This window comes from Lotus japonicus, chromosome 1 (assembly GCF_012489685.1).
Source record: "Lotus japonicus ecotype B-129 chromosome 1, LjGifu_v1.2".
Lineage (NCBI taxonomy): Eukaryota > Viridiplantae > Streptophyta > Magnoliopsida > Fabales > Fabaceae > Lotus > Lotus japonicus.
Window position 1 is genome coordinate 12,535,344 of NC_080041.1, and position 26,888 is coordinate 12,562,231.

At 33.4% G+C, this 26,888-nt stretch overlaps 3 protein-coding genes across 3 annotated transcripts; 1 reads left to right on the top strand and 2 right to left on the bottom strand.

Annotated features, from left to right (window-relative positions):
* Positions 1-5,008: 5,008 nt before the first annotated feature.
* Positions 5,009-8,133, bottom strand: LOC130733689 (mannose-1-phosphate guanylyltransferase 1). The gene is made up of 5 exons (XM_057585924.1): positions 7,930-8,133; positions 6,784-6,916; positions 6,400-6,462; positions 6,055-6,294; positions 5,009-5,956 (listed from the first exon to the last, which is right to left on the bottom strand). Exons 2-5 carry the CDS (start codon positions 6,892-6,894, stop codon positions 5,285-5,287), a joined length of 1,086 nt encoding a protein of 361 aa, XP_057441907.1. The 5' UTR covers positions 6,895-6,916; positions 7,930-8,133; the 3' UTR covers positions 5,009-5,284.
* Positions 8,134-10,660: 2,527 nt separating this feature from the next.
* On the bottom strand, positions 10,661-17,959 carry LOC130726984 (NAC domain-containing protein 2-like). The gene is made up of 4 exons (XM_057578340.1): positions 17,743-17,959; positions 17,058-17,365; positions 15,907-16,722; positions 10,661-10,912 (listed from the first exon to the last, which is right to left on the bottom strand). The coding sequence occupies exons 1-4, from the start codon at positions 17,957-17,959 to the stop codon at positions 10,661-10,663; spliced, it is 1,593 nt and encodes a 530-aa protein (XP_057434323.1).
* A 1,327-nt stretch (positions 17,960-19,286) lies between these two features.
* On the top strand, positions 19,287-25,387 carry LOC130733690 (probable methyltransferase PMT11). Its single transcript, XM_057585925.1, has 9 exons — positions 19,287-20,042; positions 21,118-21,267; positions 21,348-21,618; positions 22,170-22,280; positions 22,771-22,930; positions 23,794-24,051; positions 24,138-24,260; positions 24,378-24,455; positions 24,901-25,387. The coding sequence occupies exons 1-9, from the start codon at positions 19,386-19,388 to the stop codon at positions 25,106-25,108; spliced, it is 2,016 nt and encodes a 671-aa protein (XP_057441908.1). The 5' UTR covers positions 19,287-19,385; the 3' UTR covers positions 25,109-25,387.
* The last annotated feature ends 1,501 nt before the right edge of the window (positions 25,388-26,888 follow it).

Below are 26,888 nucleotides of genomic sequence, written 5' to 3' on the forward strand. Positions count from 1 at the left end.
CTATAATTTATGTCTTTAACATGTTTTTAAAAAATATATTTAAATTTTTTAAAAAATATATTGGAAGGAAATATTATATTAATTTTACATTTGAAATTTAACTTTCTTCATTATAATAATTGTTGAAAATCTAATTAATATTATTGGTTGTTGGTTTACTTAGATGAGAAAATGAATGTTTTCAAATCAAATAAATATTTTTTTTCCAGCATCATGATTTTTTGGTAAATTGGAAAATAAGCATCATGTTTTTATTAAGTTTGATTTATTCTTCCGAAATTTTAATCTATATTAAACATTTTATCCTTATAATTGTTATTAATGACTCTAATTAATAACTAAAGTCAATGGATATAATTAATTACCTTTTTTAAATTCAAAAATGAAAAAAAATCAATTTTTTAAAAATTTTGCTTTTTTTTTTGGCTAAAACTTCTACAAATCAAACAAATAATTTATATGTGAGACACACATCATTAATAAACATTTCATTACTAAACAAATTTCCAAGGTTTTTTCCATTAGCGGACTTTATTATCCTATTTGATCCAAAAAGCTAGAGCATATTCTGGAATTTTTTCTCCAAGAAATGGAATATTCCAAAAATCTATATATATGTGAAAATAAGGTTTATTCTAGAAGATCTATGACACATGGCACATCCATATTCATCCATTTTCTCTCCAAGAAAAAAAATATTCATTCTACTTTTTTGTCACAACATACAATCATGACTCACCCTATTTAATATCATTTAATGTAATTCCAATTTTTATGTAACCTTTATTTAAAAGTTCAAAAATATTTTAAATCCTTTTTAATTGAATTATCACAACAATTAATGTTTTAATTTTTTAATATTTAATATTTAATTTCGATTTTTTATATAACCTTTACTTGGAATTATATTTGAAAACATTACAAATATGATAAGAAAAATTAAATTCGAAAATAAAAAATAATAATCACAAATCGGAAAAAATACTTCTTAATTTAATTTTCAACGTAATTATTATTTTAATTTTTCATCTGTTTCGAAAGTACAGATTTTCAATATTTAATATTGATTTTAATTTCAATTTTTTATGTAACCTTTACTAGGAATTTTATTTGAAAATATAGGTAAAATCTTTATTAAGAATAAAACATAAGTAATACTTATAAAAACTATCAAAGTAAGGATATAATTCCAAATAATATTATTTTCTGCCCCTCCATATTTTCGAAAACATGATACAATACATGAACATCTCTAAACCTATTTCATTTCATCCATTATTAAAAATTCATAATTAGATTAAAACTTTTTGAAAATAATCAATTCTGATTAAAAAAAATTAAATTTTTATTTTCCCTGAAATTATTTTTTAAGATAAATCAAATATTTTAAAAAAATATTACAAATTTGAAAATACGATTCATAAAAATAATTGCAATCCCTTTTTTTTTAATTAACAATATTCTAAATAATTATAATAAATATTCGTAATTATTTCAAATAGAAATAAATATTGGATCTTTTAATTTTTATTTTTCTAAAATTCATTTATTTGTTTTTCTTTAATATTATGGTTAAAATGATTTTAAAATATAAATTAATTTTTTTGAAATTCGAATTTCCTTTACTATAGTAATCGTTTAAAATCTAATTATTACTAGATTAGTTGTAAAATGAGTGTGATGAGCAAATAATTTTTTGAAAATAAAATAAATATATTTTTTAAAAAATTTTAGCATCATTTTTATTTTTTTTTTAATTTTTCGAAAATTTGGCAATTGAATAAATATTCCTATTTTAGATACTACAATTTTGATTTCTTATAATTGAAATTAATGGCTCTAATTAATTCCTACAATTAATGAGTATAATTAATTGTCTTTTGAAATTCAATTTTTAAAAACCTTGATGCTCAAGAATTGATAATTTATTGGAACAATGAAATAATTTGTAAGAAATAACGAAAAAATTTAATTAAATTAGACAAGATTAATTAAAGAATTGAAATTTCAAAAATGAAATATTCCACATTTTCGAAATTAAATTGATATAATTTAATTAATGAATCCTTAGAACATTTAATACAAATACTTTTGTTGATATGTTTAATTTCTGATTAATTTTTCACTGACAAATAATGAATATTTTATTTTAATAAAAAATTAAGCATAAATAAATCAAAATATTTCAGCATCATTTTGTGCATACCTCCTCGAAAACAAGGTAAGGACTTTCATTTTCCTCCATTTCCTATTCAACTTATACTTCTTCCTCCCATCTTTGGAATTTCTTATGAAAAAAACTCATCATGTTTTTCTCTCCGCTCCATGGTAAGTATTTCAACTTTCTTCCATATTTTTCATACTCCTCTCTTTCCTCCCTTTCATTTTTCTGTTTCTCAATTCTTTATTCAATTTCATGTTAAGCAACTTTCACCTTCAATTTTTCTTTCATTTGAAACAATTATAGAGAAAAATAATTTATCAATCATGTGCTAGGTAATGCTTTAATTTTATCTTAATGCAAAAATAATTAATTTTGCTATACATGTGCATTGGTTAGAGAATTCATTTGCTCTTTTGAGACATTTCTCACATTATTTATTTAATCTATAACATTTTGATATAATTTAATTAATGAATCCTTAGAACATTTAATACAAATAATTTTGTTGATATGTTTAATTTCTGATTAATTTTTCATTGACCAATAATGAGTATTTTATTTTAGGAAAAAATTAAACATTAATAAATCAAAATATTTCAGCATCCTTTTGTGCATACCTCCTCGAAAACAAGGCAAGGACTTTCATTTTCCTCCATTTCCTATTCATCTTATACTTCTTCCTCCTATCTTTGAAATTTCTTATGAAAAAATCATGAAGGGGAAAGACGAACATCCTTCAATTTATCTGCTTGGATTGATAAAATGAATTTTTCCTCCATCGTCCCTGGTAGGCGGTGGTTACCAAAGGTATGATCGAAGAGCCAAGGACAAAAAAGAGGAACGAGTTCAAACTTAAAAGTAATAGTCACATGAGAATTTATTAAAAAATAAGAAAAGCCTCTGGATCTAAATAATTTTCGTAAATTATCTATTATTTTGGTTTATTTAATCTGGCGATTTTCTCCTATGATTTGATTTGAGTTTTATTAGAAGTGGGGTTTCATTTTGTTGTTACATGTTTTTTTTTGTCCTTTGGACACCAGTCACCACGGGGGAAAAGAGCCCCACGTGACTAATCTGGCTCGGGATACGGTAGTAATGTCCCTGACCACAAATGTATTATATTTTCCCTTAGAGGGGATCGAACCCGGACCAGAAGCCTAGGCGAAATCCCTTAAGGAAATGCACATTCACCAAACATTTTGAATCAAAATATATATATTATTATTAGTGTTATTGCTATTATAAATAGAAACATTGATATGAAAAATAATCAATCAAATATTAATAATTAAACATGTATAAAAAAATTAAAATACTGATTTAATGCATATATAAAAATTTGAGTGAATTTAAGTCTTATAATTTAAAATATTTAATTTTTTTCATATTTAAATAATTAAAAATTTATAAGTAAAAAGTTGTGGTAGATTAATACATAATTATCACTATTAAGAACATATAGTTGAAACAATTGTTAAAATTAAAATATATTTACTAAAAAGATAGAAAACATAATATTACATGAATTTTAAATTGTAAATAACAAAAGTCACCCGTGCAGGGCACGGGTAATCCCGCTAGTATAAATTAAAGGAGAAACTTAGATCAAGTTCCTTAAATCAATTTCATCAAGTTTACCAATCATGTGATGACACATGTGCAACTATTTCTAAAAATAAATATCATTTATTAAGAATTTATAGTCAAAATTTGAAATATTACTCATAAATTTGATGAAATGGAGGTAAGGAACTTTATATTTCTTTTTATTTTTTCTTTCTCTATCTTTATAATTCTAAGTTTTATCCATAAATTAAATCACCACTTTATATTTCTTTTTATTTTTTCTTTCTCTATCTTCTTTTCTTTCACAAAAGCATGCCTTGTTTTCTTTTTTTCTTTCTTTCTTTTTTCTTCATTGATAATTTGTGGAAATGTTGTGTGTAGGGAACATTTTCATTTGTCTTTAGCTCCAAAGGTTGCTGCACTAAGGAGTGAGGAAATCCTGCCCCACCTGTTGTTATCGTGTTGAAAAACTTGTATAACAATATAGACAAACATTAAAGCGAGGCGATAAAACAAAATAGTTCAGTCCCTCTCATATGATAATAATTGATATAACAGTAGAGGCAATTAAGATATAAATGCTTGAGCCCTGCATTATTGCTCAAACGTACCCCTACCACATGGAAAATGGTTGTCGCAAATTATTTGCTTTGCATTTGTGTTACACTTTTTGTAGAAGTAAATCATGTTCAACCTCTTCACATTCACATTTTCACGGAGCTAGTTTATGAAATAGAGTAAATATGAAAGGTCTTCAACAACCTTAACTTTTGAACTAATTTTTGGGTTGAGTTAGACTTCCCAAATTCTAAGATGTAAGTTGAAAGTGTATCCAAACGCACTAAACATTTTGGATTTTAAGATATTATAATACTATCGCTTTTTAATAAACAAATGAAACTTGTACAAACGAATCTATCACAATATCCTCATAATATTCCTTTCTAGCTACTCGATAAAACTCGATTCTAGAAGGTTACAGTATTTTTTTTTATCTAAGTAGGGATTCATGAGGGGGCAAATCTCATTAGTCTACGACCATATATACCATTATGCTAACCATTAGTTCACACTCATTTGACTCCATAATATGAAAATTTAACAGTAAAACGCATTTCAGGGTAGTGACTTAGCATGTTTGTATCCAAGTTCAGATCTTCCAGAATAAGTTCTGCTCCTGCAATAGTCACTACGAGCGAGTGGTTTCTGAAATATGATGTTTATCAGAAATACCTCCTTGGCTTCTTACTACTAGTGAATTGCAAAGACAAGGCGGAACCAACTAATCAGTAATTTATTTCTATACATACACTGAAAATTACATGATTTTTGCACAGAAGACCAATCTTAGGCCCATAGAACAATTATGAAGTTCAACACTGTAATGGGGTCACTCATTCTAATAAAAAAAACTGACTTGTACTGTTGTACACTATAAACTTTGAGAAAATAAATGGGTGAACAAAAAAAGGACAGGAAGCAAAAGAGCAAACATCTTTCAGACTCAATAACTTAACCTCCTCACCATAACCAATTTGAATAACAATGACTTCACATGACAATCTCTGGCTTCAGAATACTTGACTTTATCTCCTTGTGGGGCAAAACCACACCACCATTGCTGTAAATTTCATCACACACATGGACATCTTCGCCAAGGATAGTCATATTCTCCACTCGAGCCCATTGCCCAACAGTGGAATGCCACCCAATGATACTGCTGGATATGCAAGCATGCTTCTTAATCCTGACTCCTCGCATTATTGTGCAGCGCGAGAGCCGAACACCTGACTCAACAATGCAGCCCGGACCAATCGCGACATCAGGTCCAATGAGACATCCTTCTCCAATTTTGGCTGTCTCATCCACGATGACATTCCCCACAATGTTCGAACCGCTGGCCAGCTTAGAAGAAGACTTCTTCCTCAATGAGTCTAGGTAAAGCCTCAGGCCAGTAATGTAGTCCCTTGGTTGTCCAATGTCCATCCAGAATCCAGGCAGAACCATTGCATATAGCTTTTGCTCTGCAGCAATCTTAGGAAAGACCTCTTTTTCGATAGAAGTGGGCCTCAGCTCAATTCGGTCCAAAACAGACGGGTTCAGCAGATAAATTCCAGCATTGATTTTGTTACCAACAAACAGTTTTGGTTTTTCAACAAATTTCTCAACCTGCCCGGTGGACTCCTCCATCACAACCACACCATATTTCGATGGCTCGTCAACCTGCACAAGTAGATGAAAAATGATATCAGATCCTCTAACTTAACTTGTATTGCATAGTCTCACATGATATTAGCAATTATTTTTGTCATTTCCATTACCTTTGTTACCATTATGGAAGCTTCTCCTCCATGGCTTTTATGGAATTCAATCATTTCTTCAAGTGGGTACTCGCTGATAACATCACTGTTGAGAACAAAAAATGGCTCTCCAGAGCCATCTATCAGCTTATCCCTAGCTAGAGCAAGGGGGCCAGCAGTTCCCAGAGGTTCAGTTTCTTGAGAACATGAGATCTTGATGCCGAGCTTTGCTTCAAAGTCCTTCAAGAAGTTTAACATAACCTGCAGATTACCAAGTCAAAATAATGAAACTTTAGCCACAGATATCTCTTTAAACATAGACTAGAACAATGTCGTAACTCGTAAGAAGAGGCATGATCATCTTACCTCTGGTTGGTAATTGATGGCTAGTACCACTTCAGTAACTCCAGCGGCCTTAAGAGCCTCTATCTGAAAACAAGCCAAGTTCAAAGGTACATCAGCAGGATAGTCTATTGTGTGATATTAAGAAAACAGAAATAAAAGAGGCACATAAATACATATTCATGCAAAAATTTCCTTTTCATATCACATGTGTAGAATAAACAAATCAATGTTGTTTTTATTTTAAAAAAATTGACAGATCTGAGATCTCTGTTATGTAGAAGGAAAGGCATCAGATGATGTTGCTTTGAGAAGACAATTCAACAACAAAGCAATATCCCTAATCTATTTCCATGACATAAAAGATGTAAAATTTCAAGAGGGAAAAAAAATTAACATAGCTTTTACCTGGTGCAGAATCATAGGCTTGTTAGCAAAATCAACAAGAGGCTTAGGGAAACTGAGTGTCAATGGCCTCAACCTAGTTCCGAACCCCCCAACAAGAATCAGAGCCTTCATGGTGATACACCCTTTGCTTTTCCTGTAAATTTATAAATTAGAAGCAGATCAAGATCAATGCAATCTGAAATACGAGCAGATAGATTCCACCATGTCCTATAAATATCAATGCGAGGAAAGATAGAAAGAACTTGCTGAGAACACTAAAGATAACAACTGTCAAATAAGTTGAAATTGAGCTGACGAGTGTTCTGTTCAGCATGACACGGATCCATTTACGTGTCCCATGAACCGTATGCGAGAACGAGAGTAAAAAACATGAAAGTTTTAGCTAGACACGAAAAACAAAGACAAAAATCCAGCTACAAAACAGTCACAAGGTGTTAACGAGAATGACAAAATGGTAGAACCCTAACATAGGTCGCTCCATAAATGGTGTTAAATATATGCTCGAATAAAGGAGCATCATGATATGGTAAATATTTGGTGCTCCACAGGTAGTTTAATTATACAGTCTATAAAAATCAGCTTGAGAATCCTTTGCAGTGAAACACAATAGAACATTATTTCAATGCAGAATAGGATAACCAAATAAATTTCAGCTGTAAGGGAACAATAATTCCCAAGCAGTCTCATTTTGCTACACAACCCACACTACCTACCCTGTCAACAACAAATTGAAATAAAAACCTCTTGGACCTGATCCTCAACCCTAGTGCATGCTTTTTTCTTCAATCACACAACATGCATAAAGGGAATTCAATTCAAAGTTCTTACGAAGCAGAAATCTATCTCAGTTGACAAACCCAAATCCATGAAAATCGAAGTGAAATCGCTGAATTGATAAATCAATCAAACACAAAGCAAAAGAATTGAACTATAGCACCAGATCTGAGTAAAAAAATGGAAATTACAACACATTCCTATAAAATTCACACAGAAAAACACATCAAAACAAAACTAATCAAAATCAACACAGTGAATCTGCGATCACATTACGGGAATTCAGAAACGACATGCAAACTCTCACAAAATCGAAGCGAAACGACAATGGCATGATCAGAATGAGTTCAACGGAGAGAAGCGATTGATTACCTTGAGATCCGCGTGTGGTGGAGGCGAGAATTGAGAATTGAGAAGCGAGTTGGCGGTTAAACCCCGACCCGGACCGAGTCAACACGGCGAGTCGGAATCTAGAAGAAGAAGAAGAGAAGAAGAAGATGATGGAAAATCCCCAACTGAATCTCAATCTAGCTTCAACCTTTATATATACTAGGACGCGCCAACCATATTTTTAAGGTAACTACCCTTATCTCATTTATCTATTTAATTTATCTTTATTGAAATTTGAAGCAAATTGGTATTTTTTTAATATTAAAAGTGATTTTTTTTCTATGGGCCATGGGGTTTACCCTTTTAGTGTCGGTGGGTTGTTTCTGATTTTGTCCACTTCTTCTTTTTCCTAAGTTTCTGTTTGTGCTGTGACTTGTGTGTTACATTTAACTTACTTAAATCGGGGTTCGTCCGGCTGAGCGTAATAAAGTTTAGTATCTGATAGATTACGGGTTTGAATTTTCAGTGCGCACTAGGGTGGGCAAGTTTCAAACTGGTCCACCGGTGGACCAAGGGCTATAATAGTAATTTACAAAATAAAAAATTAAATTCTAAAAAGAAAAGAAATCTCTCTCCTCATCCTCACTCACTTCTCTCTCAGAATTCCATTTAGGTTTCCTTTTCGTCTTCTAGCAGCACCACCAATCATTTGCTGCGCAAGTTTCCAAATTGAACACAAAAGATTCATCAAGCTTTCACAAATTCAAGCTCAACCGTTGAGGTTTTTGTTCACTTCAAAACTATACCCTATTTTTTCAATTTCATTTTGTCCTGTTTTTTCCACCACCCAGAACCCAGAAATTTTACCCAGATTATGAACAATTCAAGGCCCCAAAATCACATCCAAGTTCGGATTTTTCGTCAGACCCCAACAACCCAAAACTCAAATTCAGAAACCCCAAAATTCACAGGTTCCTCCCACCCATAATCACACCATAGATTCTGATCTGGGCCATGAAAAAATGAACATGCAGATAACAGAAGAACCTATATCGAACCCCAAAAACCATATTCAGTGTGACCCTTGAACCTTGTTCGTGGTGGCTGGGTGATGGTTCAAAGACGACGTCAGCAGTGTGGGCTTGGGCTTAGATTGAGAGAGGAGAACCACTGCCGCCAGTATCGATGCTTGGTGTCAAAATCGCCGGTGAGGAGATGAGCTGAAGGAACTGGGAGCATAGATGTTGGAGGAGAACCTTGGGTGTTTGAGCATGACAGAGTCACAAATTTGGGATTTGACGGAGACCACTCTGATTTGGGATCTGGCAGTTCTTTCAATTTTGGGTCTGAAGAAGATGGAGAAGTTGTTGCAATTTTCCATGACTGTTCCTCCTCCTCCTACCAATTTTTGTTTTGATACAGAAAATCTGGGATTTGATGATACATTGAGGAAATTAGGGATTTGAACTTATCTGATGAAATCTGGAAATATGGAATTTGACTGAATCTGGATTTGATTGAACGTGTAATAAAATCTGGAAATTTAGAAATTATTTTTTTGGTTTTATTTTTAAATAATAAGAGAAAGTATATTACACTTTTACCCTTTTATTATCCTTTCAATCCTAACCATTCATCTATAGAATATTCTTTGATTTCAAGATCTGACGGTTTTAAATATTGGACCACTGGTGGACCAATTTATATAAATTGTCCACCCTAATGGGCACCTGAATTTTCATTAGTTTTTTGTTGAGACTTTCTCATTAGTTACCTTAGAATGAATTAAATATAAATCTTCTATAACTGTTTTTTAGTCAGATGAGGTATTATTTCCTCACCCTAAAATTTTAATCATAAATAGAAAAATTAACTTGCTCACTTTCTAGTATGACTTTGTTGACTAGTTTATTACGATTGATTTGTAACGTGCATGTATGTCCACACAAATTTGTGCCTTCCTTCTTACCCTCTCTGTAGTACTATCGTGGTTGTATAAAGTGCACGAAATTTCCTTTCTTATACCGTTTCCTTTCTTTATTTGTAGTTTACTTGTCAGTTCATCCAGAAAAAAGAAAATATTTTTTAATTTTTTTTTAAATTTTATTATATATGAATCTCTATATACTATTATAAAGAAAAGATTATAAATCTCGACTCATTTTGGAATAAATAATCTACTGCTTAGTCATTGATCGTGCATGAAGCGAATGATTAGATTCACAGCTAGCTACCGGTTGTAGAATAATTTTAGTCAAGACAAAAAATAAAGCAAGAGTTATAAAAAGGAATGTGCTCTGAGGTGTAGCTATTTCATGTAATATAAGTTGGGTTAGACTGACGCACATTTGACATTTAACTAAGGATAACAATATGAGTTGGTATGTTCAAAAACAATATGAGTTGGCGAGGCGTCAAAATATATGTTGAATTGGACAAACTTACTTTTTGCATTTGGGTTGAAAGTCTCAACCCCATCAGATTTTTTTTAAATGACATGTCGATTCACTTGGAGAATATAGTGAAAAAAACGTTTATTTTTTTGACAAAAGTTCATTCAATTAAGAAGAAACGGTTGACATAGAAGTCATTACATCAGATTGGACCAAGCCAATGGGTTCATGAGGTATCTCCTCAATCCAAATAGCATCGCCCAAAGTAAAAGAAAGCTTAGCCAAAACATCAGCAACACAATTCTCGGTCCGCCAAACAAAAGAAAAGGAAAGAACATCAAATCAAGAAACGAAAGAGCGACAATCCAAAAGCAACGAATCTAGAATAGAACACCCCCCCGTTTCCACGCTTGAAAAAACGTCAGACAGTCCGTCTCCAACACAATCCGACGAAAACCAGGGTCCCTAGCCAAGCCCAAAGTCCACCTCATGCAAGTGGCTTCCGCCGCAACATGAGATATCACCATGCCAATGGAGGAGCATCCAGCCGCAAGCACCTCACCAAGAGAGTTCCAAGCCACGAATTCGAGTCCAGCATCTCCCATGCGCTCCATAGCTGCATCAAAATTAACCTTGAAAAGACCATGATGAGGACATATAAATACAAAACAAAATAATCAATAACAATCACCCACATCATCCCTTGATTATAACATCAGTACTAAAACCACAATCCCAAATGTGATAATAATTACATGTGGCATTTATTTTAATATATGTAATATTTAATAAAAATAATTTAAAATGAGTTACTTGTGTGATTTTTATTATGATTAAAGCATATAACTTATATTTTTTTTTATGATATTCTTTATTTGTATATTTTGTTGTAGTAAAACCTTTCTTGTTGGTTGATTAATTAGGTAATTGTGTGATTGTAAAACCTTTTAGTTATTTGTGAGATTTTGTTGTGGTAAAATATTCCTTGTTGCTTTTGTGTGTATGGTATTTGTGATATTTTATTATTGTATTATGATTTTTCTTTATTTTTCTTTATTGTCAACCGAGTCAAGCGGTTCAACCAGTAACCCAGTGGTCAGACCAGTGATCCATTGACCCAGTGCCCTGACTGAGTCGATCACCGGACCGAGTTTAGTAACACTGATGCATCCAATCTTTATATGATGTGGAACATACATAATGCATGCTTTGATGTATTGTGAAAATTAGATAGAAGCAATTTTTCTTAACCTTCATTTCTCTTTACCATGTTCGTGTTTTACCATGTATCTAAAAACATGGACATAATCTGTCATCAATTATGAAAATGCTTTGATTATAAAAGCCAACTCACACCGATTCATGTGTTAGCCTTTATTGTATTGTTCCAATTTATTACTTCATTTGATTAGTTAACTTGACGCATGTACCAAAAAAAGTTAACTTGACGCATATTCCAGCAATGAATTCGGATCTGCTTCTGAAAATGAAAATGGACACTCTACTTTCTTGATGTTATGTAGCTCCCACGCTTATAATATTAATTAATGTTGCTTCCCCTTTTAATCTAAAATAAATAAAGTTTTGCTAAGGAGTGCATTAAGAGTCATTTTCAGAAACTAAAACAAGTAAAAGAATAACTTAAATATGTATTATTTAATATATTGAATAATAGAAAATATAGTTTTAGGGTGTTAAACCTAGTTATAGTTCAAATTAAACTGAAGTTTTTCTAATGAGTGCGTCATTTAAGTATCTAAGAAACTAAAAACATAATATTAATAAAATACATAAAAATTATATACTTGCAATAAGGAGTTGTTTAAATGACTATGGGTGAAGTTTAAGTCACTATAATTTTAAGTTGACTAATAATATTTAAAATAAATGAGTTATTTAGACACAAAATTTGTAAACTTTTATTAGGAGCACAAAGTACTCATTGGATTAGGTATAGTGTTAAACAATGGTGAATGATGTAAGCAGATTCCTTCTCTATATGAGAATATTCTCAAATAAATATTTATATTTTTTTTCAATAAGACAAAGGCTTAAATATTTTTATTCCTGAAATTAAATTAGGTTCCTATAAAGAAATCTTTCTCAATAGATCTCTAATTTATTTTAATTGCAATAGGACCAAAAATTGTATTTAATTTGTAACTACATTTCATCAATTTTGACTTAGTCAACAATCACATGTCATTTCATTTATCCAGTCATACTATTTTAATCCTACGTGTTTTCTATTTATTTGTTTGTTGTCATCCTCATCCCTATATATTCATCTTCTTCCTCTTCCTCCTCCTCCAACCCACCATCATTCTCTTTATAAATCTCCTCCCACCCACCACCACAAGTGCTCGCACTCACTCGTATCCCAAAAACAATAACAACCCCTTGATAAGGCATAGTAACAGAACCACCGTCGAGGCCAAATTACTTCAAAACCTTATCTTTAAAAATAGGCTTAAAAGCATTTTTGGTCCCCCACAAATGCTATGTGTGCAAACATGGTCCCTAAATTTTAAAAATAGCATAATGCATCCCCGACGTTACTTTCCGTCAACACTTTTGGTCCCTCTTCAATTTTCCATCCAAAAACTAACGTTTTCTCATCCCCTTCTTCATTTTCTCCACACATCCTTCTATCATTATCATCATCATCATATTCTTCAAATTTTTTTTCCAGAAAATCCAATTTCTTCAAAAACAAAAAAAAATCAAATTATTTGAATCAAATAGTGAGACAGATTTTCAAATCAAAAGTCCATTAACACCAAAGATAAAGTCCCAGTTGTTAATCTTGCCAAAAGCCACCTAATAAATTAAGACCCCTTCTTAAACCTTCCTCAAAATCCTTCTCACTTCCTACTTCACTAGCAAGCATTTACATTGAACAAGGGAACCAATAATCTTCACCTAGGCTATCCTCCTAGCATATAATGAAAAACGCTCCATGTCAGCAACCCCAGAATTTCCCCAAGCAACAACACTTTCTTTTACAATTCCAAAATTTCTTTCATGAACGCCAAAACACCATCACCTCAAATCCTTTCCATTTCTCCTCTCACTCAAAGGATTGAAATTGAAGTACCTCTTTGTGGATCCGAGTTCAGATCTGAGGCTGAGAAAAAAATAATGAGAATGAGGACCAAATTAAAGAGATTAGTGCAGTAATACAGAGGACAGAGAAAGCAAAGCAACCAGATCTGAAGGGAATGACGCGAGTTCCAGATTAGAGAGAACGACCAGCCACACAACCAGATCGAACCAAATTGAAGAGAATGACAACGAGTTCCAGATCTGCTTTCTTCTTCATCTTCTTTGTTATGATCGAAAAGGACGACAGCTAGATCAAACATTGGTGGGTATGTAGAAGAAGATGATGGAAGGATGCATGAAGAAGATGAAGAAGGGGATGAGTTTTCTGGAAAATCCAGAAAACCGTTAGTTTTTGGATGGAAAAGTGAGAAGGGACCAAAAGTGTTGACGGAAGGTAACGTCGGGGATGCATTATGCTATTTTTAAAGTTTAGGGACCATATTTGCACACATAGCATTTGTGGGGGACCAAAAATGTTTTTAAGCCTTAAAAATATCCTTATTTCCGCGCGGAAGACATAAACCTTGAACATAACGAAAAAGAGATTAATTTCTATGCACCGACGGTGTAAATAAGTTTTACACCATCATTCAATCACATCCCTCCATTTTGTTAGCTCACAATTAATTTTGAATTTAATAAAATCTAAAATAGAAAATGGAAGGTTGTGATTGAATGATGATGTAAAACTTTTTACACCGTCGGTGCATAGAAATTAATCTCAACGAAAAATACCAATTCATGAATCTATTGCAATTTATTTTATAGGAACCCAATTTAATTTCTCATAAAAGTCAAAGCTTGAATAAAATTACACATGCAATCTAGACATTATACACACTTATATTTATAAGACTATATTTTCTTGATCGTAGAATATTAAAAAAAATTAACACAGATTGGTTTAGTTGGTAAATACGAGTCACTTCCTTTCAGAAGGTCTTATGTTTAATTTTCACTGTTGATGTGAGAGTTGTATTAATAGGTGACCAGTAAATATGTTTGTAATTAAGCGAGTCCATAAGACATGTCATGAATAGTAGTCCAAACTTAATTGTTACCAAGAGAAAAAAAATATTTAAAACAAGATTTTGATCACCATTTGACCGACACTGAAACTAGTACAAAGGATCAAAGATCTACCTACGTCAATCATAAGAAACTGAGCGCAAATACAAGATTATTATGAACTAATGATGGAAATGTACCATGCTTTTTATGACCTATTATCAACCTTGAATGTTATTGCCAATTTATTTGGTGATCCTTTTTTATGGCCTCCACAAATTAATATTTCGACTTTGTTTCTAATACAATATGTTTATTATGTGTGTGTGGTGAGTTGGTGGTTAGTTGCAAATTGGAACCGCAATTTTAAGTTGAAGTTGGATTGCATCATATATATCACTCTCAATCGACAGGGTGATAAGGAAAGGCCACAATGGCCTAATTGAAGGCATTGGCATTTGGCTGTGAATTTGGAAAAGTGCCAGAAAATTGATCTCAGAGCATCTTCCCTGAGAATTTAATTGACTGTTAGGCCCAGCTTCGCTTTCGTGGAATGTTCCCTACTTGTCATGTTTAATATTTTCCCCAGAAAGAAAAACAAGACTTTTGTTTTTTTTTTGTCAAAGGAAAAACAAAACTATCACTTACAATACAACCAACGGTTGACAAATTAGAGCTAGGTGTACAGACCGGCCCAGTAAAAAGTTTTTTTTTCTAAAAAAATATATGATATACATGCACTCAAGCCATTGAATGCGTGAGAGAAGGTACACCAACTCATTCATGTGATAGTGTGATACCCCTCATGCCAACCGAGCCTTGGCATTAACTCATAGTAATATTCTTAATACATATTGATTTCTTACACAATTTAAGTTAATATTAATATCGACTTTGTTGATTTTACTTTTGTTCGCCGGGATGACAATAATGCGGCTGACTTTATGGCGCGGAATGCCTCTACCTTTACCAATGAGGTTTGGGGGGAGGAAGGACCGCCGGGTTTAGCCTCGCTGTTGTTGGATGATTGTTTGGCTTCTATGCCAGTTCGATTTAATATAATCATGTTCTTTTCAAAAAAAAAAAAGAAATAGAGACGGAATTGTTTACATGATAAACATCTTAATATAATTGATAAAAAGCACGAAACCTAAAAAAAAGTTTCAATCTACAAATAATGATACGTACAATAAAGTATTCTCCAACATGAATAATACAAATTTAAAAAATAGGAAAAATCAAATTGAATTTTAGAATGGCTTAAGGAAGTGGTTCAATCGGTAATTTTGTTTTCAAGAAAGCCTGAATCTTTTTGCACCAATGGTGGTGAAAGCAAAGGAGGAGGAGTAGGAGTAGTAGTAGTTAGGGTTGTGTTTTGATCTAGTGTTAGGATTGAAAGTGAAGGAAGTAGTAGTTCATTTAGAGATGGGTTATGATAGCACGTGCATATTGAAGGGAGAGGAGGGAGCGTTGAGTTTTGGTAAAAAATTGATGGCATTGGAAGCGAACTCACAAGTTCATTTGGTGGAGATGAGTTAGGAAAATGAGGAAAAGTTGAGTTTTCATAATCTAATGATGGAGGAAGAGGAGGAAGACTTGGAATTTGGTACAATGATAGCATTGGAAGCGAACTCACAAGTTCATTTGGTGGAGATGAGTTAGGAAAAGGAGGAAAAGTTGAGTTTTCATAATCTAGTGATGGAGGAAGAGGAGGAAGACTTGGAATTTGGTACAATGATAGCATTGAAAGCGAACTCACAAGTTCATTTGGTGGAGATGAGTTAGGAAAAGGAGGAAAAATTGAGTTTTCATAATCTAGTGATGGAGGAAGAGGAGGAAGACTTGGAATTTGGTACAATGATAGCATTGGAAGCGAACTCACAAGTTCATTTGGTGGAGATGAGTTAGGAAATTGGGGAAAAGTTGAGTTTTCATAATCTAGTGATGGAGGAAGAGAAGGAAGGCTTCGAATTTGGTACAATGATAGCATTGGAAGCGAACTCACAAGTTCATTTGGTGGAGATGAGTTAGAAAAAGGAGGAAAAGTTGAGTTTTCATGATCTAGTGATGGAGGAAGAGGAGGAAGACTAGGAATTTGGTACGATGATGGTATTGGGAACGGTGATCTATGTTTATCCTCTATGATTGCACAAGAAGATAAGTCCATTTGTTGATCTTGTTGAAACTCATGGTTTTGAACTGGATGATTCTCTAGAGCAATGACTTCTTCTGTGGGTGTTGCCACTTCATGTTTCTTCACTTCTTCAGTTTCCGAATTTTCCTTTTGACACTTTTTTTGATAAATTTTGCAAAGAACCCAATCATCGAACTGCACAATACAAACATTTTTTTGATAAGCACGCAATATAATACAAACATAACCATGCATATATTAGAGATAAAACTTCAACAATAATATAGAATATAATACAAATTATTTATGACAACTTTACGGCGGAACATATTAAATATTAGTCTTTTTATGAACTATGTTCCTACAACTACCATCTATGTTATTTACAATATGTTTCTTATGTGCTAAAATTAATTTGTAGAAATGCTCTTTTAACTCGTGAACCAAGTTTTTATTATTTCTTGGTAAACACAACCTACAAATTAAGTAAACACAAGTTATTAGGTTTTTAGAGTCTAATAAATACATACCTTGCATGTAGATGCATCTGAACTCGCCACAAGACTCACATTTTGATGATTATTTTTCTCTTTATTTAGAGTGAACTCTTGCATGTGCCAATTGGTCTTCACTGGTTCTTTATGCTTGCCTTCATAAAAGACCAAGGACTTCCTAGATCCAATAACGGCGTTGTTCCGCCGTATTAGACGATCTGCTCCGGTAGCCCTCCAGAAACCAAATTCTCCAACAACACGATTTGGACGACTTCCCTTTGAATACTTCCGATTTCTTGGAGTGAAAAAATACACGTATCGTTCTCCTTCATGCTTATATATATCTGTATAACGCGCACCAATATAATGATAAAATAAAAACAAAGCTTTTAGTCTTTAAAAAAAAAAGCTTTAAATGTCTATATGATATACTTAATAGTTTTAAATGATCTCAATCTTTTGACAATTTAAAATGAGTTTAATGGATATGCACTGACAGTGTAAAATAGTTTTACACAGACATCCAATTGAATTCCGCTAAATCAGAAAATATATTATTCTTTTAATTAAAATTAAAGTCAAATGTAATTATCTCTCTTATGTGACATACTTTGATTGGATGACTGTGTAAAACTATTTTACACTGTCAGTGCATATCCATTAAACTCATTTAAAATCATCATATTAATTCAAAACACAAACAAGTAAAATAAAAAATTACCATTGAGATGGTGGGGTGGACTTGTATAGACATCAACTTCATGAATTATACCAGGAATTAATCTCAAGGTATCACCATTAATTTTAGGCTTCAAATAGTACTCAATCAATTCAAAGTCCTCAGGCTGGAATTTGTAACCATGTGGTATCCAGTTCAGCTCTTCCACTTGCATTATGGCCTCACCATCAAAACCTTGAATATCATTAGGAATATCCATGTTCCTGTTCATCGAAGAAGAACATTAAATTACACATGGGAATAAAAAGGGATTATACGCAGTAATTCAATAGTGTTACACGTTGAGCAGATTACACCCATCGAAGAAAGAAAATTTCTCTTTATTTGAACCTTTTTTTTTTTAACTTTCTTTTTCTGTTAAGCCAGGCTTCAACGGCCAAGCCTTTGTTTTCCATGGAGGAATAGTTATAAACATTTTGAACCACATGTTTAATTCTATCTGAGCCCCGATAATATCACTATGAGCGGCAAAGTTAACTCTCTCACTAAAATTTAACACGGCTGCATTTATAGATGATTCGAACTTGAAATCTCTATTTAAATTAGAACAATCTTTTTTCTTTTGAATAGTAATTAAAACAATCTTATATCAATTAATCTATGCGGTTGGTTGTAAAAAATAAAATAATATCACTTGACTCACCTTAACCTAAAAAAATTAGGTTAAAAATTCTCAAATCAATAGTCATAGGAGTTCATTTAAATTGAATATTTATTTTTCTCTAAAGCTCTGAGATCACATGAAATGAATAGACTTCTCCTAATAAATATTTCATCTTATTTTTAACTATTTAAAAAAAATTATAGCGTACAATACCATTTCAAAAATATATATACACTTTCAACTATATTTTGTAACATATTATTAAAAATCATTATTAAACACTCAAGCTTTCTAAAAACGCTATCAAAATATACTTAAGCATCAGACATCAAAGTAGCATTAAAAAATGTTACAACTTCAAATTTCTATTATCAAATAACTTTCTTGAGCTTGGGCAAAAAAAAATTACTTTCTTGAGATAAGAAACTTTTTTTATGGCAATGAAAAAATTCTCATTGAAAGGAAGACAAAAACTATAAAATTCACTTAATTCTCATCAAAAGGAAGAAAATGAGTATAAAATTCACTTACTTGAGGAAATAAATAAAGTAAATCTCGAACTTCTTTTTGAAAAAAATTGGAAATCCTCACTCAGCAATGTAGATGACGAACAAACTTCTTTCTCAATGCACCATCACTCCAATCCCACAAATTCTATTTATCCATATATATATAAATCTGAACTAAATCTAAATCTTATCTATTATTATTATTTAATCATTTTTTAACACACTTATCTTTATCTTAATACTATTATTATTTAATAATTTTTTAACACACTTATCTTTATCTAGTTTTGAATTTTAATTTTCAAAAAAAGTTTTGAATTTTCATTGTTCAAATTAATTAATGGAAGAAAAAATCTCTATTACACACTAATTTGTCGGTGGAGTAATGATTAAGCAAATCCAGCTCATGTCGTCACGTCTTTCTCGTTCATCAATTTCTGTGAACACTCAAATTCACACACACTCTCTCTCACTCTCTTCTTCTTCTTCTTCTTCATTCAACACCAGAAAGCATGAAAGCTTCCACCAATGGCGATTTCCTCAGAACCACCGTTTTCCTCAAGATCGCTGCTATCTTCGTCGTCGCCGGTACCTTCTTCTACCTCGGCATGCACTACTCCGACGGCTACCAGCAGCTCATCTTCTTCACCTCCACCACCGCCACCGCCACAACCCACGAGGTCGCCACTTCCCCCAATTTCAACCAATCCTTCAACGCCTCTTCGCTAATCGAATCCGATCGCAACCAGACGCAAACCGCAAAATCAGTACAGCCACCGCCACCACCGGTGGAGGATCCGATGAAGAAATTCGGTGTTCTGAAGGACGATGGCACGATGTCGGAGGAGTTCGAGGTTGGGGATTTTGACCCGGAGATGGTGGAGGATTGGGGGAACGAGACCCGGGTTGAGGATTCGGGTTCGGGTCAGGGTCAGGGTCAGGGTCAGGGTCCGAGACCGGCGGTGAAGAGGTTTGGGTTGTGCCCGCGGAGTATGAGCGAGTATATACCGTGTTTGGATAATGCAGAGGTGATTGAGAAGCTGGAATCTACGGAGAAAGGGGAAAGGTTTGAGAGGCATTGTCCTGTGGAGGGTAAAGGGTTGAATTGCTTGGTTCCTCCGCCCAAAGGGTACCGGCCACCGGTTCCGTGGCCTAGAAGCCGAGATGAGGTACATTTCCTGTTCTGAATATAGAATGTGTTAGCTCTACTAAAATTAGTAACATATGGAACATTGTGTATAGTGGAAATGGATTCAGTGTAGTTAATGTTTGGTGCTACTACTTCAGTTAAGGGGTCTCAGAGTTTGAGTTGTCTAATATTTATCCAAAGATGGATATTCCTTGACTGCAGTTACTGCATCAAAGATTGAATGCGGCCAAAACGAATGTATTATGTATAGACTACCTTTCATGGAAACATTAGTCGCTATATTACCAATTATATTTTGATTATATTAGAAATCAAGGGTATATTAGGAAGTTACTTTAAATGGTGATATTATTAATTGTTATTCTTAATACATGTGCAATAACATTAACAACGTGTTTAGTTCGACCAACAAGGTGTTGGACTAGTGGTAACTGGTAAGCGAGCTAGACCCCATAGGGTTAAGAACACAAGTTCGATCCTTGAGAGATCATTTGTTGGGAGAGACTACTATAGTTTCCCGAACTGGTGGGAACATTTGGCAAAGACCAAAAATGTGTTAGTTTGAGAGAGGGGAGGGGAATGCAGAGATAAAAAGAATGGGAAGTAGTATTATTTGTTTTATTACAAAAAAAATTATGAAAGAGTTGTGGAAGTAAATTACCAAGAGAAGTTATTTTGCAGCAAGAGTACAGCAGGACTTAATTTTCCTCTTCTGACTCTTGTATTGAAGTTTTGCCAATTGCTTGTTTTGCTTATAAACTAATGGGGAAATAGAATTCCACTTGCAGAACTTATTTTGGAATTTTTTGTTGGTAAATATACTAAATATACAATATGGTCGTAAAAAGATGTTCACCCTGCCAAAGTTATCAACTTGCTAACAAGATCATCCCTATGGAGCAATTTATAGGCAGAAGTTTTCAGGACCAAAGATATTTGGGGGCAATTTGTATAGATGAAAACTTCCGGGCTCAAAGCAATACAAGTTGCATCATGCATGGTTTAAATTGTAAATTTACTCGATTTTCTGCTTTGGTGGGGTAGGGGTGGGCATACATTGGTTTCTTAATGCAATGTTATTTTCTCTCTTGTAGGTATGGTATAGTAATGTTCCTCACACACGCCTCGTTGAAGACAAAGGGGGTCAAAATTGGATTTCTAGAGACAAAGATAAGTTTAAGTTTCCAGGTGGTGGTACTCAATTTATACACGGAGCAGATCAATACTTGGACCATATTGCAAAGGTTATTATATACTTTGGTTTCACATTTTCAGACATTATAGGTGCATCTTTGACAATGCTGATGCTATGTATGATCTGTAGATGGTTCCTGACATTACATTTGGTCAGCATATAAGAGTTGCTCTTGATGTTGGCTGTGGCGTAGCCAGTTTTGGTGCGTACTTATTATCACGAAATGTTGTGACCGTGTCTGTTGCTCCCAAGGATGTCCATGAAAATCAGATCCAGTTTGCTCTGGAGCGAGGTGTGCCAGCAATGGTGGCTGCATTTGCAACCAGACATTTATTATATCCAAGTCAAGCTTTTGACTTGATACATTGTTCACGCTGCAGAATTAACTGGACTCGAGATGGTATGAGTTTCTCTTGTATGTGCAAGGTCTATTTTATAACTGCTAATTGGGAGTGGGAGTACATATTACGATTTCCAGCTCCCTTACGTGTATTATGTAAATGTCAATATTTGCATTTCTATTCATGCCCCCAACTCCCCTTTAATCTTCCCCTGTTGTTTTAAGCTTACCGTGTATTTAGATTCAAACATGCACTTTTTCTTGTGAAAACAGATACAAATTATAATCAAGATCCTCTAGTCTCTATTTATTGTTGAAATCTCTCTTCTTGGGTCCTGATTTTATCCCCATGAGATTCTTCATATTTGGTTGTAAATGGCTAGATGCAGATTCGATATCAATCTTAACCTGATAATACTTGGCTTTTTAATAAGAAATAGAAATAAGTGGGGTGGGGGGTGGCAGGGCTCATTTCCAATTGCTCAAAATGTTATTAACAAAATACTGCCTGTGAAAATAGAATGAGAGCTGTTTCATTCCCCTCCCATTTTTGTGTCAGATGCTCACTTTGAATTTCTTCTAACACATTCTCTTTTTCATTTGTGATGAAGATGGAATTTTGCTTCTTGAAGTTAATAGAATGCTAAGGGCAGGTGGGTACTTTGTCTGGGCTGCCCAACCAGTTTATAAACATGAGGAAGCTTTGGAAGAACAATGGGAAGGTACTGCTCAATGTAGTATTTATCCATTGCTTATTTTGTACCATTGGATTAATATTAACGCTTTCTGACGTGATGTATCCACCAAGTTGTTTGTTAATTGTTTTCATTCTGCTTGTTTAGATGACAGGCAGAATTAGCATACAATCTTAAAATGGCCATACTTTGGACCTAAACCTTCTCTCAATGATTCATTCATTGCTCAAAGCAAATTTTTTGAACTTCTGCACCTTGCTGTCAAAGTTTCTACAATTAACCTATTATTCTCTTTCTCATATGCTATGACTTACAAGATGTTTAAGTAGAAGCATGTTATTATGTGGTGGTATCAAATTCGTGCTCATCTGCTCCATTTTCTTTCCTACACTGTTACTTCTGTGATTTGTATTGTAATTACTTGAATATTTTAGTAATTTATTAGGGTTGGTCTAACTCTATTCCTAAGAATGTGGTCAGCATCCATTGATTATAACATTGGGTTTTGTATCTTCAGAGATGCTTAATCTTACTACTCGTCTTTGCTGGAAGTTGTTGAAAAAAGATGGGTATGTTGCAATATGGCAGAAACCTTCTGACAATAGCTGCTATCTAAACCGTGAGGAAGGAACTAAACCTCCACTTTGTGACCCAAGTGACGACCCAGACAATGTTTGGTATTGTGTTCTTGCCTTCCTGATCTATAGATGATTATATGACATTTTCATCTAATTATATATTATCACCACTACCGTCTTATGTGATAGAGCTTTCCAGCATAGAATCAAGGAGTAAATTAGTTCCTTCATTGATGTTAAAATGCTTAACTACCTACAATTTTTAATCAAAGGCAAAAAAAAGTGAAACTTCATTTCAATACAGACACTTCAGCTGAAGCTATAAATTGTTAAGCTAAACTATGATTAAAAAATGGCTTTACACTATCTAGAAGCTCATGATCAACAGCCCTCGAAGGAAAAAAGAAGTGAAACTTCATTTTCTTCCAGATAACTTTGTTGAAGCTATACAATTTTATGCTAAACTAGGTATACCAAGAAAAACACTGCACTATCTAATATTCCCAGATCAACAATTCACAGGGTCCTCGAAATAATCAATTTCTAATTTTTATTAGTAGTTTAGTACATACTTTCTTTAATATTTTAGGCTTTCACATTTGTCGAAGCATGCACCAAAATTATAGGCAAGTTAATTCTTCTGCGGAAAAGAGAAATACAATGAGATGAAAAACAAAAGGAAATGGAAATTAAATGATGAATGCAGAATAAGTTATCTAACTTGATTGTACACGTTTGTTTAGAATTTTTCTACCTGGATCTCATAGAATTCTATATCTAGAAACAACCCTTATCCCTTTGCCAGCTGCCATGGGAAAGAAACCTGGCGATAAGTATATAATTTTTAGTAATTGACTATTAGATCAAGCTTTGTGATAACTTTCATGCATCAGTGTTTTATACTTCTATTAAAGTTTCCCTGCCCATTATCAGGTGTTTCATTATTTGCTTCATGACTTTAGGTATGTTAATCTGAAAACATGCATCTCTCCATTGCCCGAGAATGGATATGGACGAAATCTTACCAGATGGCCTGCACGTTTGCACACTCCACCTGATAGGCTTCAAAGCGTAAAACTTGATGGTTTCATATCCAGAAATGAGCTTTTTAGGGCAGAATCGAAGTATTGGAATGAAATAATAGAAAATTATGTTCGTGGATTACACTGGAAGACGATGAAATTTAGAAATGTTATGGACATGAGAGCTGGTTTTGGAGGGTATTGTTTTATCCTATTCCTATTTCTTGTTTTAAATATAAATTTAGGGTTTTCTGATAACTTCAACATCCGAGTATTTTTTGCAGATTTGCAGCTGCATTCATTGACCAGAATCTGGACAGCTGGGTTATGAATGTCGTCCCTGTTAGTGGCCCAAACACTTTACCTGTTATATATGACCGTGGGCTGATTGGAGTTATGCATGACTGGTACTTCATTAAACTTATTCAAGATTATATTGAACACATACCAAGGAAATTGAACTAATATTTTGTGAACATGTCAGCATGTATTGATATTTCTCTATTTTATGATTTGTGATTAAGGTGTGAACCATTTGACACCTATCCAAGAACCTATGATTTACTGCATGCTGCAAACCTACTTTCTGTGGAGAAGAAAAGGTACCTTTTCTCCCCTTGTCAGTTCTTCTATCTTAGTCCTAGTTATGGCATGGTTGGATTAATTTGCCTTTCCTCATAATCTATTTTTTAACTCATAAGCTACTAACATAAGCTTTTTCCCAAATGGTGTCCCTATCCCAAGTTCCCAACCAATGAAATAATGTCATCTCAGATATAAAAAAATACTTTGGTATGACATTTATAACCTTACCGAAGTGGTTTTTAATTGACATGAACAATTCCACAGGTGAGACAAAGAACGTGACATTATTTAGGGAGAGAGACTGAGACCTCTAAGACATCCATTCTAAAAATATTATCACTTCATAAATGCTGATAGCAAATAAGACATTTGTACAGATTTACTGTGTTTTTTTATCATGTTGGGAGTGCTTCTATAATGCTTGCTGATTCTTTACTATATGTTGCATTTGTCTGTTATCAGATGCAATGTGTCATCAATTATGCTCGAGATGGACCGGATACTGAGACCTGGTGGGCGTGCGTACATCCGTGATTCTCTTGCCATAATGGATGAGCTTGTTGAGATTGCCAAGGCTATAGGCTGGCAAGCGACGGTGCGAGACACATCTGAGGGTCCTCATGCAAGTTACAGGGTCTTGGTTTGTGATAAGCACCTACTACGCGGTTGATATATAAAACTCACATTCTTGTTTTTGGTCCCTGCAAGAAAAGGGTCATCATACACACTTGAGAATTGAAAGTATGTGGAGATATCACTTCTATATAATTGTCTAGAAGCATTTGTTTATTTAATCCTTGACATCAGATCGTAAGAGTTAGTTAGTGCATGGTTTAACTTGCTTGTAAAATTCAATTTATTCTTTTGTGACATAGTTTTAGACTTTTGGGCCTAATATCTGGTATATTGTTCCTAATGATCTTTATTTCAAAGTCTTATTTTTTTCAAAGATTGCAGGCTCCATACAATGCTGTTTTATTATTCTTAAATATGTTTTTAGTATGCACATTTGTATCAATTTTTATTTCAGTCCCTCTAATATTTTATTTTTTTGTGGTTTATGTCCCTTATTATTTTAAAGTGATGCTTTTTAGTCCATAATGTTAACATAAGTCTGTTAAATGCTTAAGGAGTACCATCTCATTTTTCCTGTGCGGCTGTGGTAGTGTAGCTCATCAACAATTTGGGTGTCACCCTTGAGTGTAGGGGTGAACATGGGCCGGGTAAATCCAATGAACCCACCCAACCCAATCTGATCCAATAGAAAAAATGCGGGTTGGATCGGGCAATCGGGTTAGTCGGATGGATTTTACTACAACCCAACCAAGTTCGGATCGGATTTCGGATTCAGTTCAAATCCATCCAACCCAACCCAGAATCCATACATATAATAATAATTTTTATAATTTTACTCATACTTTGATTGCTAGTGTCGGAGTGATGACTTTTTGAAACTTTGAGACTTAAGTATTTGTAGTTATTTGTCATATTTGAACTTAGAGTATTTGTTCGTAGTTATTTGTTACATGTTTATATATAGTTATTTGGCATGTTGGAGACATCTAAGTTCTAAGTGTCATGACATGACATTTAGTGTTGTTTTTTACTTTTTAGATACTATTTATATTAGATTGTTTCATGTCATTTAGTAATTAAGTTTTATGTTTTCATGATATTTGGCTATATGTCATTTATGTGGTATTATTTCTATAATTTTTTGTGTCTTTTTCATGCTATTTAGTATAATAACATATTTAGTATTTTTTATAACTTTTTCTGAATTTATAATAATTTTTGCAAGATTTTTTAATATTTCAGATATATTATTATTTTAATATATGGACCCAATAAATCCATCCAACCCAATCCAAACTTCGTCGGGTTGGTTCGGATCGGGTCCGAAGAAGAAATTCGTGAAATCCAACCCAACCCAACCCATACAATTTTGATCGGTTCGGATTTTATTTTGACCAAAATCCATCCAACTCAACCCATGTGCACCCCTACTTGAGTGTATCTCATCAATGGGTGTCATCCCTGAACCTCACATCCTTCGATGGTGGTAGAGGTGCAGAATGTTGCTTTGTCTGGGAAAAGGAAGGGTATAAAAAAGGAAGTGTATAACCAAATTGAACGTTGTTTTGTTTCGTCAGCAGCACAACGTGAATTGACAAGAAAATTGGAGTCGTTGTGAACATAATTGTCAAACTCACTAGTCAACTTATAGACTCGGTCGAGTTTACGATTCTACATAGTATAATTCGAGTTAACTTGAATACAAACTCTTTCCCTTGACTCGGTTGGAATTGGGTAGACTTGCGATTCTTATTCAAGTTTGAGAATCTGAAGAGAAATTTGATGTAGTATTTGATTTTGGGTAATTGTTAATGTCACTCCCCTCATTTAATTCCACCTCCCTTTTTTACACGCACTTAAAAGGGGAGGTGGAA